At 34.4% G+C, this 13,509-nt stretch overlaps 1 protein-coding gene across 1 annotated transcript; it reads right to left on the reverse strand.

The window, feature by feature from the left end:
* Positions 1 to 10,884: 10,884 nt before the first annotated feature.
* On the reverse strand, positions 10,885 to 11,424 carry LOC131619353 (transcription factor KUA1-like). The gene is made up of 2 exons (XM_058890457.1): positions 11,267 to 11,424; positions 10,885 to 11,173 (listed from the first exon to the last, which is right to left on the reverse strand). The coding sequence occupies exons 1-2, from the start codon at positions 11,422 to 11,424 to the stop codon at positions 10,885 to 10,887; spliced, it is 447 nt and encodes a 148-aa protein (XP_058746440.1).
* Between the last annotated feature and the right edge of the window lie 2,085 nt (positions 11,425 to 13,509).

Below are 13,509 nucleotides of genomic sequence, written 5' to 3' on the forward strand. Positions count from 1 at the left end.
AGTTAAAACTATTTGGTTTGATTTGGTTTTTGAAGACTAATTTAAAAAATTCAGTATGACTTTATCCAATTTCATGGAGTTTAGTTCAAATCGAGCTTTAGATATAGACAAATTACAAATAATAACTTTCTTAATAATATTAATATTATTAAAATAATAAAAAAAACAATATACTTAAAACAATATATAATATTTAATATATTAAAATTATGAAATATCGCAACCCAATCAAATTGATCCACCATTGTATTAAGGGTTAATACCTATTTTCACCCCTGCCATATTGGGTTGGTTTGAAAAATCCCCTGCCAAAAAAAAATTGCATGAATTCCCCTAACATTTGAAGATTCTCTCGTTTTAAATCTTGTAAAAAATTTGTTTTTAAAACCAACCTTGCCATTTGAAAATTCAGTCATTTTAAACCCTATAATCTTGTAGATTATGTCATTTTAAACTCTCTGGAATATGACGGGCAAGGTTGATTTTACTAAAAAAAAATAATTTACAGGGTTCAAAATGATAGAGTCCTTCAAGTGGCAAGGTTGGTTTTACAAATAAAAATTTTACAAGGTTTAAAACGAAAGAATCTTCAATTGTTAGGGGAATTCTTGCAACTTTTTTTGGCAGGGGGATTTTTCAAACCAACCCATATGGCAGGGGTGAAAATAGGTATTAACCCTTGTATTAATAAATGATTAAGGCACAATTGTCCACCATTGCGACGCGATTGCGTAATAACAAACCCTAAAATATACGCAAGCTCTTTAAAATGATAGGAGTTCTGAATAATTTTTTTTATAAGAAATGTATATTTAACATGACTATAAGGAGCACTCTTCCCACTTACAAATCACAACCTATTTGAGATAATCAAGAGGGAAATATTATTTTTCATAGAGTGAGCACATCTTGCACCTCTTATAGTCTATCACCAATCACAACCATGATATTAGTTTGACATTGAACACAACTACACTAACATTCCAGGCCTAATTATTAAACAAACAATCATTTCTCATTCTCCATACACACCATACCGTTGCCATCCATAACAGAACTTCCTTATTTTTTCCACTCTACCATTTAGAGCTTTTTGGAACTGCATTAGATGAAGGCTTGAATCAGTTTCTTCTGTATTCGATCTATCTAACCAAGCCAGGCCATCACTTGTTGCCACACTGAAATAGAGAACGAACAATTGAAGAACAAATGTAGCAATCCGTCTTCACTTGCAGAACAGAAAGTGCATGCACTGATTCCCCTCATCATCATGAATAATTAATCTTCTTATTAATTGCATTCTTGTAGGTAACCTATCTAACAACAATCTCCAAGTAAATACCTTAATCTTGGACGAGACTTTTGCTTCCCACATCACAACTAAAGCCTTTTGAGCTGTGTATTCACATCTACAACATCTTCCTCTTGCATCAATTCCTTGTAAAAAGGATTGGACAGTGTACACCTTGTCTGCATTACCAATCCACACACAATCATCATCAGCTCTTATGGTTGGATGGATTTCAGCTAAAATAATCATCAAAGTCTCTACTTCATCCACTACCCCCCTGAGCTGTCAACACCATTTCCAACATGAGAAATGATCCACCTCCAAGACCCCTCCTCCTTCGGTTTATCATTTTAAATGGTGACATTCATCAGTGTGATGACCCTAAATATTGTGGTACTTACACCATTTGTTCGAATTATTTCCCATGGAATCTCTTTTAGGAGTTTGAGGCTCTAGAATGATTTTGGTGTGTTAAACATATTTTAGGTTCAGTTCCCTCCAAATATTAAGTGGAGTGAAGCTTTCGAGGGGTTATCGAGCGGGCTTGAAAATAAGTTTTTCACAAACAAGTATTGTATTCTGATTTGTCTTGTGTCCAGATGATTCTGGATTACAACTTTTATCCTTCACATCCTGGTCCTTTTTTCGGTGTTACTTTTTTCTCATTTGATAAAACATTCTGCCCTAGACATGATATCTTCGAACGAAGATGCCAGCTTCTGTGCTAAAGACTCATTGAAATGTTCCACTTTTAAGTCATTCTAGAATGCCCCACGAACATCTCTTGGTTTCAATGGGCAACCTTGATGTTTTTTTCATTGACTCACGCCAAATATTCTCTTAAGGTCTCATAATAAACTAGAAGAACATTGAAATTTTCCTATGCTTGCTAGCCGAAAAATGGTGGATCATTATTTTTGTCAAGTTCTGGTAACTGGTTATGGAGAACCTCAGAAGGATGATATACCACTAGAGGACTGCTTCTTATAGATTTCACATTATCTATTTACATTGGAAGAAATATATAGCTCCAATGATGACCATTTTTGTGTTGATAGCAATAATATACTCTCGAGTTTCACTTTTGTTGTATAACATCTCGAGTTCACATTATCTATTTGCATTATCTATTTGATGTTGTCTGGGATCTGTGCGTCCTAGACCTTCGTCGATATGGGTTGGGGATCTACAAAGTCTTCTTGATTGTGAATTATAGGTTGTAGTTGTTGTTGATGTATATCACGCACATTGTCTTGCAATGCCTCATTTTAGTAACGTAGTTCCTCCATATCGGCGAGCATTTCTGCTATAGCGACTCAGTCGTCATTGTTGGTGATTCTAGGGCCACCGTTACCATCATGGGATGATAAGACATTAATCATTGTTTACACTTGTGCGGTTGAAACTAGTTTTATCAGACCCTACAGTGGCTTCCAAATGCACCATAATGTACACTAATTTGATAATTCTACCGGTGTTAGGGCAATAAGAGTCACAATATTTATCTAAGTGTGAAGGGTATGAAAAATGTATCGTTTTTTGCTTAGAAATTATAGGTTTATATAGAATCTACATTGGTAGGAATTATTTATAAGTGACTTATTATTCATTATGATGTGTATTTCTTTGACTGGCTGAAAGTAGTAAAGAGAATTAAATTTCATGTCATCTTGTTCAAGGCCGACCCTTAAAGGCTATTTAATGGCTGAAATATCCTGTTTGTAAATATATTAGGTATTGATATGAAATTAGGTGAATCAACCCCCGAGCCAATCCATTCGCTCTGGCCCATTAAGAATGATATGATATAGCCCTTTTTTGTGAATGTGTTAAGTCGAGGCAGATCACTCTATACCTGGATTCAGATATAGCTCAGAGAGAGACCAAAATATACACATTCTCTCAAGTATTCGACACAAAGGAGTTAAGTGCTTTAGAGAAAGAGTCTAGAATGTAGAATGTCTCTAGCCGAATGGCTATATATGCATGCAATGAATAAGGTATTTACAAAATAATTTATATTACAAAATTGTACATTTAAAAATATTTATTGTTTAAATTAAAATTAAGTATTCATAACGATTAATTAAGGAAAAATATAGTTTTTTTTGTTTATCACCACCGATTTAGTCCGATTCGGGGGTCAATTTTAGCATCAAGTGGTTCCAGCCCCCTCCCAATTGCAGTTGTGGGGGATTAAACCGTGGTTCTCCCTACTAAATTCAGCGTCAACCACCACTGAACCAACTAACGATTGATATTAGACAAAATATAGTTTTAGCGTAGCCTATTTTTGTTTCAAATATACCTTCTAAATTTTTGTTTTAAATCTTAACTTCACTCCCACACTAAGGATTAAATGACAATTTACATGTTTATTTTATTCCATTATTTATAAATAACTAAAATTAAAATTACTTGTGCATACTAAAAAAAGGACATATGATCATCGGGAATGCATGTCTAAATGATAGTTAGTATTAATAAGAATGTCACATAAAAGTCTCGTCAAATAAATTATTCATGAGGGATGTTCGATAAAAATTATGTCAAGCAAATGAACTAGTACTTGATATAATTTACAAATTCTAACTCAACCGACAAAAATATATATTGATATATTTGACATCATCACTACCATCAATTGATTTTCACAAAATGACATTCAAACACATCCAACTATATTTAATTTAATTATTTTTTTTGCAATCTTCAATTTTTTTAGAGTGGTTTACAATTTTTATTAAACCGGTTTAAATATTAAAAAAAAAATCCTACTTAGTGCTAGAGATGAAATCTATTAGCGACCGACTTTGTAGAGACTAAAATTATTTTAAAATTTATTATTATTCATAAACTTAACAATACAACCAACTAAAAGAAAAGAAAATACCCTTATTTTAAGCAATCCACAACTAACAAAAGCATCAAATTCTAACCACTTTGCTCAAATTTTAACAGCTCCCATTTAATTTGAGAAAATTTGAAAAATATCTATCATCATGAGATTAGTTAGCTTGAATTTAAAAACAAAAATTACAAGAGGGCTAATGTCATCTCATTCTTGATGGAAGGACAAGTGGATCTAACATCGTTGAAAGGCAGTTTTTAACAGTTATTTTTCCTCTATTGTTGAGGATTTGCATCCTTTGATTTAACCGATGATGAGAGTGAAGCGAGAGAACATCAGAGTTCCACCAGAGTTCGTTCTTTTTTGAGTTTCAACCTTTCAAGCAGAATAGCCATGGAAGGAGGTTGGAGTGTAGTCAGGGGCAGGAACAACAGGAAGCCAGGAGGAGCAAAATGGGATATTTTGAGGAAGGAACCCGGAGCTGCAAGAAGGGATGCGGTAACCATTTTTATCACTGACTTTGGAGAAAGATGGAGTGCAAGAGACCTTTTCATTGAGTTCAAAGATTTAGGATTGATAGAAGAGATAGTGTTACCTCCTAAAAGAGATTGGAGAGGCCAGAGATTTGGTTTTGTAAGATTCCTGAACGTGACTGATGAGAGCAATCTGGAGACGAAGATGGATAACATCTGGCTTGAGGGGAGTAAAATCAAAGCTAACATATCTAAGATAAAGAGGAAGGAGCAGATACAACTTAACAAACAGATCAAACTTTTGAATCACGGGTCTAAAGGCCACACAGTCCACCAAACACCAACAGATATGAAGAGCAGAGCGGGAACCTCAAAAACGTATGCAGAAGCGATTGTAGGAGGACAGGGGAAGAAATCAACGGAGACTAAGGAGGTTTGCAATACCTTGTACTATACCTCAAATGAAGAAGAACAGAAGAAATACGCTAAAGCTAAGGTGGGTGTCATGAAAAAACCAGGAGAAGCATACGGAGTGGCACAAAGCTTACTCGATGAAGGCATCTTCACCATCTCGGCTACAGCGTTGGGACCAAGCCTTTGCCTTTTGGAGGAAAGTGAAGAAGGTGAGCTGGAGACGTTGTTTCAAGAAGGCGGAGAGTGGTCAGCCTTTTGGTTCGCAGAAGTCAGGGATTGGAAGAAAGAAGACGCAGAATGTGCAAGAGTGGCTCTCGTCTCAATCTATGGTATCCCCTGTTTTGTTAGAAACGAAAACTTCATCGGAACGATTATCGCGGACATCGGCACCGTTATGAACCCGTTAGCACTGAGCAACAAAACCACCAGATTAGATGTAACCCAGGTCATGATCTACACAAGCCAAGTGGATTTAATCAGAAATAGGGTTAGAGTTTGTGTGGATGGAATATGGTATAACATTCTAATCATAGAAGAGGCATCTATGGAAAGGGAAGATTTAGATCTGAACCAGAGTGTTACCTGCAATTCGTTGGAAGGAGAAGACTCTTCCTCTTCTCAAGACTACCTCGACGGCGAGGACGAACATCCGTCGCACCGGCCAAAATCCCCAGCGCCGCCTAGGGATTCGCTCCGAAACTTTAATGTTGAAAGCGACTGGTCAGCGGATCCCCTGACCTATGATAGAGAAGGCACCGTCGGGAAAGCTGTGAACATTAAATGCAAAACTCCTTTGGAAAGCAAAGCCCTCAGAGATTCTGACTCCACAAGCCACTCGGATACCATTTCCATGAATACAAAAAGTAGGGGTGGAGAAGATCTAGAGGTATCGTGTAGGCGAAATTCAAGAAACAAGGAGGTGGTGCATGTGGGGCCAGCAGGTCTTTTTATTTTAAATCAATCTGTAGAAAACAATTTTGTTCAGAATGAGACAAAAACACAAGCTGATGACAAGGAGAGAGAAGGCGCTATAACCTTTGAGAAAGAAAAAGACGCGGACCCCACGTATGTACCTGTAACGGCAAGCTCAGGAAATACACAAAAGAAATACATTTTTAACAAAAATAAAGATGTAGAGGTGGTGGGCCATTCTGATGTACTAGTGGCACAACTGAATCACGTGGCACAAGCGAATAGATTGGAGAAAGATAACAAGACAAAAAGAAGGAATAACTTAACAAACAAATTCTCTGTACCTGTTAAGAGAGGGACCAGGAACAAAAAGAAGAAGGAGCCGGGTGGTAGAGAGAAACAGAAAGTTTGTTTCGATGATCAATGCAAAAAGGTGAAAAACTCAAAAAACACAAGGAAACAGATAAGAGATGTCATGGACTTAGGGGTGCTAGCTGAAGATTTTATTTATCCTGTTGAAAACAGAGACCAAGAAGGGAAGGCCTCAACTCAGAGTGGAGCAAGCCAATCAATAAAACATAATTTCAATCTCCTGAAGCAGAATTATTTATCAGGAGGTATTCCACTTTCTTGTGACTCTATCTCTAGTGCTGATATTACAAACTGTAATAACAGAATTAAAAATGGAGTGTTGAACAAGGCAGCAGAGGGGTTATGGAACTCAATGGTGAAACTGGGCATTAAAAATATTTCTGAGAATTTTGATCCAATATCAAGACTGAAGGAGATGGAATTAAGGGATCGCAAAGGGAAGTCGGTGATAAAGGGGACCAATAACTTTGTCCCACCATGATAATTTTCTCTTTAAACTTGAGAGGTGGGGGTAGCCGGGCCAAGAGAAAGAGAGTTGGCTACCACATTCAAAGAGGGGATGTAGATATTTGCTTTATTCAAGAAACAAAGTTAAGTGACATAGGCATAAACTTGGTTAAAGACATGTGGGGTGGTGATCAAGTTGAATGGTCTTACTTAGATGCTTTAGGGGCTTCGGGAGGCATTCTCACAATATGGAAAAAAGGCTTATTCTCTCTCAATTACAGCTTTAGAGGAGAGGGGTTCTTGGGTCTTTGTGTGGAAAAGGAAGGTAAAACTATCAACTTTGTCAATGTATATGCTTCGTGTGACTTAGTTAATAGACAAAGAATGTGGAAAAATTTATGTGAATTCAAAAACAACAACAACAATGGTTCTTGGTGTATAGGAGGAGATTTCAATTCAATCTCTTCCGTTGAAGAAAGAATTGGAGTTTCAAACCGTAGTTATAGAAGGGAGATAGCTACCTTCAACGAATTCATAGAGGAAATGGATTTGGTGGACCTTCCTACGATTGGTGGCAAGTTTACTTGGATTAATAGTAATGGGAAGGCTATGAGTAGGATAGATAGATTCCTTCTATCGGAAAGCTTCATCGAAGAGTGGAAGGTGGAAAGTCAATATATAGGTGAGAGGGATGTGTCCGATCATGCACCGATTTGGTTGAAAGATAATAGAAAGGATTGGGGGCCTAAACCTTTCAAGTTCAACAATATGTGGTTCAAGCACGAGGAGTTTGATAGTTTTGTGGAAGAGGAGTGGAAGAAGATACAAGTAAAAGGGAGAGGAGACTATTGCTTGGTTGAAAAGTTGAAATCTCTTAAAAATCGGATCTCTTGGTGGAACAAAACGGTTTACGGGTGGATAGACCTCAAAATAGACAAAGACGCGAGTGAGATGCACTTTTTTGATAACAAGTTTGTTCATTTTGCAGGTAACGTTCCGGATGATGTGATTAAATCTAGAAGTAAGGTGGTGGAGGATTTTTGGGAGAACATTAACAAAAAAGAAGGACTTCTAAGACTCAAGTCAAGACAACTTTGGCTTTCCGAAGGAGATGACAACACTCGTTTTTTTCATAATTCTCTAAAGGATAGAAGAAGAAGGAATTCAATTAGCTCTTTTGTTACTTCGGAGGGAAGAGAGGAAGGGGTCGAAGAAGTCAAGGCGCTTACTTTCAACCATTTTGAAAACTTCTTCAAAGAAGAAGTGAACACTAGACCGGAACTTCTTGGGATCCAATTGAATTCTTTATCGTGTGAAGAATCATTAGATCTTGAGAGTATCTTTTCCGAAGAAGAAGTAAGGGAAGCAATTTGGTCGAGCGATGGTAGCAAAAGTCCGGGACCGGACGGGTTCTCTTTGGAATTTTATAAAAGGTATTGGGTTCTTCTTAAAGATGACTTGATGAAGTGTTGCAAAGACTTCTATCACAAAGGTACTCTTGTCAAATCTATCACTTCTTCGTTTCTTGCTCTCATTCCAAAAAACAAGAACCCACAAGACTTGTTTGAATACCGGCCAATATGCTTAGTGGGGAGTATCTACAAGATTATCACCAAGATTTTGGCGGCTCGAATGAGAAGGGTAATGGATAAATTGGTTTCTACAAACCAAACCGCCTTTGTTCCGGGAAGGAGTATGATGGACGGGGTACTAATGGTTAATGAGATTCTTGATTGGGCAAAAAGGAAGAAGAAAGGGTGCTTACTTCTTAAAGTGGATTTTGAAAAGGCTTATGACTCGATTTCTTGGAATTATCTAAGATGGATTATGGGCAAAATGGGATTTGGAAAAAGATGGATGAAATGGATGGATTCTTGTATCTTTACTAGTTACATGTCCGTGTTGGTCAATGGAAGTGCAACTAAAGACTTCAAGGTCCAACGAGGACTTCGTCAAGGTGACCCCATTTCGCCTTTCCTCTTTGTGATTGCTATGGAAGGTTTAACCGCCTTAACCAAGAATTCGGTGGCAAGGGGAGACTTTAAGCCATTCAAGTATGGAGATAATGACTTTGTTGACATTCTTCAATTTGCGGACGACACCGTCATTCTTGGAGAACCTAGCTACGACAATCTATGGAGTTTGAAAGTGTTATTGAGAGGATTTGAGATTGTCTCCGGGTTGAAAATCAACTTCCATAAAAGCAATTTTTTTGGAATTCATATAGGAAATTGGTTTTCCAATTCAGCCACATCCTTTCTTGCTTGCAAAAGAGGGTCCTTTCCGTTTAAATTTCTTGGTATTTGGGTGGGCGAAGGTGCTAATAAGAAAAGAACGTGGAAGGAAGTGGTGGATAACATCATTTCAAGATTATCTAAATGGAAGTGAAAAAACATTTCAATCGGTGGTAGAGTGACTCTTATCGGTTCCGTCCTTAATGCTATCCCCATTTTCACTTTCTCTTTTCATAAAGCACCGAGTTGTATTATCCAAGAAATTAGAGGTCACCTTAGCAACTTCTTGTGGTGTGGAAATGTAAAAGAAAGATGCATTCATTGGGTGAAATGGGAGGATGTTTGCAAGCCTAAAGGGAAAGGAGGATTAGGAATAAGAGATGTTGGAGAAATGAATAAATCTCTTCTCCTTAAGTGGAAATGGAGAATTTTGAAGGAGGACAAAGCAATTTGGAGTAGATTATTGCTCATGAGATACAAAAACCCGAAACTTAAAGTGTTAGCTTCATGCAAGGATTCAATTACTCGGGAGGACTCTAGTTGGTGGAGAGACTTAATCCTTAATGACTTCAAGGAAGATGAATTGGCCGAAGGTTTTACCGATTGGGTTACTTGTGATTTCAAGAAAGGAAACAACATCCTTTTTTGGCAAAGTTGTTGGTTGGGCGATCAACCTTTTCGCACTCGTTTTCCGTACTTGTTTGATAGAACAACCAATAAACTTTGTGCGGTAGGAGAAGTAATCACTAGTAATAATGGTAGTAGTACTTGGAACTTGGAAGCGATTTTCGGAATTGATTTTGCGGTTCCATTGGAACCGAATGTATCCTTTTTTCACAACGAGTTGAGGACATTGAAGTTGTTACTAGAAGGAGTTGAACCGGACATCTCGGCAAAAGATGACTTTCATTGGAGTCTTAATCCTACCGGTACTTTCTCGGTGGCTAGTGTGTCAAAATTGGTGTCTAATGCAAAGGAGTTAGTGTGGCCAAATCCAATCATAAAATTGTTGGAAGTTACTTGGAAACTAAACATTCCGGCTAAGATAAAGATCTTTTCTTGGAGACTTTTCATAAATAGACTTCCGCTAAAAGTTCTCCTAGCCAATAGAGGTGTGTCAAATTTCTCTTCTCTTGATTGTCCTTTTTGTTCTAACCACCCGGAAACATTGGATCATCTTTTCTTCCAATGTCATGTCTCGCTAGCGGTTTGGAATAGAATTTTTCTATGGTTGGGAACCGATGCGGATCTTGCTTATGAAGACTTTAAGAACTTTGGGTGCATACAAGACAAGGTGAAAAATACCAATATTAAAGCCAAACTAAACACAATTTGGTTGGCCTTAATATGGTGTATTTGGATAATGAGGAACACCATTATCTTCGACAATGTTTCATTTAGCTTCGACACGGTGATATCAAATATCTTGTTTTATTATTGGAGATGGGTTTGTAATTATGAAACAAGTTTTAGGAGCAATTTTTACAATTGGTATAAACTTCCTTTAATTTGTTAAAACACTAATTAGTGTTCTTTTGTTGTAAGGGTTGCACCCCTAGTGCGATTCATATATTCATTGCTTATTAAAAAAAAAAAGTTTTCATTGCTACTAATTCAAGGATAAAACAACATTTTTAACTCAAACTTGCTAAAGAATAATATTGAATGTGAGAAAAATATAAAAAGAAAGTTTGAATTGTTGTTAAAAATATAAATACAAATAATTTATAAAATTTTGTAGATAAGTCAAATGGTTAAAAAGAAATTTTAACATAAGAAACTATTATGCATAACCTAAAAATATAGAAGAAGTGACATAAGAAATTTCTATGCATTACCAAAAAAGAGAAAAAGAGTACATAACTATGACTTAAATTTATAAAAGAAAAACTATTCTTTGACTTGTTGATGTGGATTTTGAAGGAATTCATCTATAAATGGTTGTCTTTGGATGAAGTTAAAGAATTCAACAGGGTAAAATTTTCCATAGAATGAAGGAATGTTGTCAAATTGGCTTCTTCTTTCCTTTTTCTTGTTTGATAAATCATTATTCTGTTGATTTCTGATGAAATACTTTTGAGCATGGCTAGCCACTTGAGTTGATGATTTTGTAACAACATGCTTTGAAATTTTTTTCCAATTTCCCTTGCCATACCTTTCGAGTCCTTCTAAAAATAACCTGTAAATAAAATTTGCGAGTGAGTTAAGATTTTAATGAAAAATGTGTGATAAATAAAATGATTAATCTCACTCTAACCCAAATAAAAGTTACCTGTGCTCTTTTGCATTCCAATGTTGAATTTTCTTGGCGGATTTATTCTTAGGAGAAAGGATTTTGTTCTCAACATTGTTGAATGGTGGAATGGGTGGTGGCAAATCATCTTCATCTTCTTGAATGGGATATAGATATAAGTATGATGGCACCTCCATTCTATATCTCAAACCTCTCATGTTGAATTCAATTTCTCTATTTTTTTTGTATTGGTGAGATTACTATGTGTATATATACAGTTTCAGTTCAGTAAATTTTTTTAAAAAATATTTGACTAGATTTTCTCGATACAGTTGCTTTTTTTTTTTCTCCATGTTTTTCGTATAGTTTTATTTTTTTTATTATTCTTATCTAATGAGTGTTTTTAGGTTTTCTGTTGCACAATTGTGCAGCTTTTTTTCTTTTAATTTTAAAATTTAACACATCCTTGTCTAGTTAAATAATTATTTAATTTTAATAATTAAATATTTAATCAAAATTTATTTAGTTATGGTAGCTAGCTAAAAAGATGATGATTTAATAAACTGAAAATAGAAGAAGAAGAAAATTTGTTCGTATCATTTGGCATCAGATCCCTTTTGAAAAACCGTTTTTCCCACTTTATCAGCTAAGGATGCTTAGTATTGACATTAAAATAGTTAACTAAGTCATATTGAACTTACTCCTGTTATTAATATTTATTTTTTTATAAAATTTAGAGGTCCTACAATTAAGGACTTATATATTTTAAGAAAAAAGATTATATTTTTAAAAATAATGTGATGACTTTTTTTCAAAAAAAATAATAATAGAAGTTATTTCAATTTTTTAATATTAAATTTATATTTTCAAAGAGAAGTAGCTCAATTCGGTTTTAAAAAATAATAAATTTATTCTTTTATTAATTTTAGAATTCTATTTTCTTCCTTAGTGAATGGTAATTTAAGAGTTTTTGTCTTTTTTGGTGTTGCAACTTGCAATGTAAAGTTGCAGGAGGTATATGGAAAGATATTCAAAGTAACCATAAGTTTAGTTAACTTTTTAAAATTTTCGATATTAAATAAAATTAAAAATATTAAAAATAATTTTGTTATAAAAATTATTTAACTTAATTTTTTGTTTATTTTATATATAATTTTTTTATTATTAAACATATATATAATACTAAAAAAACTAGAGGTTCATGGTGCAGTTTGAATTTTTTTAGAGAACAAAACCCATTCATTCAAAGATAAAATTATTCTACTCGAATAGTCTTAATTCAATCAAAATATAATTAAATTAAATTTTATAGAATTTAATTTGGATTGATTTTTAAATATACAAATTACAAATTATGATTTTCTTATATATAAACAATTAAAACTATAAAATGAGAACAACCGATTATGTTTTAAAAAAATAAAATATTAAAAAATAAATAGATAAACAAAACTAATAAATAGTATTAAAATAAATTAAATATTAAAAATTAAAATATAATGTAATATATCATACTAATAAAAAATAAATAAATATTAAAATATATGCATGCGGTTCAGTTTTTATCACTTTAAAATATCATTCAAAACAATATTAGAATGTAAGTGATTTTCATAAAAGAAAGGAGAAAATTTACATATAATTCTTTATGTGTGATGTTTACTATTTTCTAATAAAAACATGTCAAATTAGGAGGAAATTGTTTGTGTAGGAAAAAATTATACACTTGTCATATTTTTATTGAAAAATAGTAAAAATTACATCTAAGAAATTGTATCTAAGTTTTCTTCTAAAAGAAAATCCAAATACATTCAATAATATTTTGTATCACTTCATCATATTTTTAACACTTCATCATAAAGATATAGAAAATTTCTTTAGCCACCTCCCTATGGGGTCACCCCCAGCGAAAATCCCAAAATACCCCTGCTTCGGAAATGAACTTCCGAAGCGTTTTTTTTTTAAAAAAATTTCCACAATTCGGAAGTGCATCTCCGAAAACACCTCATGGGGGGTGTCTTCGGAGATGAACTTCCGAAAACACCTCATGGGGGTGAATTCGGAAATGAACTTCCGAATTATGCAGAAACTGTGTTTTTTTTAATGTTTTTTTTAAACTGTCTCGCATTTTAATTAAACGCAAATGCCAAATAAAAATAAGCAACAGATAAACTGAAAATACTAAGATGATAAATCCAATCCAAAAACACTGTGCGAAAGATACAATCCGAAATCAAAACAAAACAAAACAAAACACGTCAAACAAAACAAAAACACGTTAT

This window comes from Vicia villosa, linkage group LG7 (assembly GCF_029867415.1).
Source record: "Vicia villosa cultivar HV-30 ecotype Madison, WI linkage group LG7, Vvil1.0, whole genome shotgun sequence".
NCBI lineage: Eukaryota > Viridiplantae > Streptophyta > Magnoliopsida > Fabales > Fabaceae > Vicia > Vicia villosa.

Coding starts and splice junctions, on each gene's coding strand:
- LOC131619353 (XM_058890457.1), bottom strand. CDS start 11,424: ATGGAGGTGCCATCATACTTATATCTATATCCCATTCAAGAAGATGAA. Junction 11,174..11,266: donor TGGAATGCAAAAGAGCACAG/GTAACTTTTATT, acceptor TTTTATTTACAG/GTTATTTTTAGAAGGACTCG.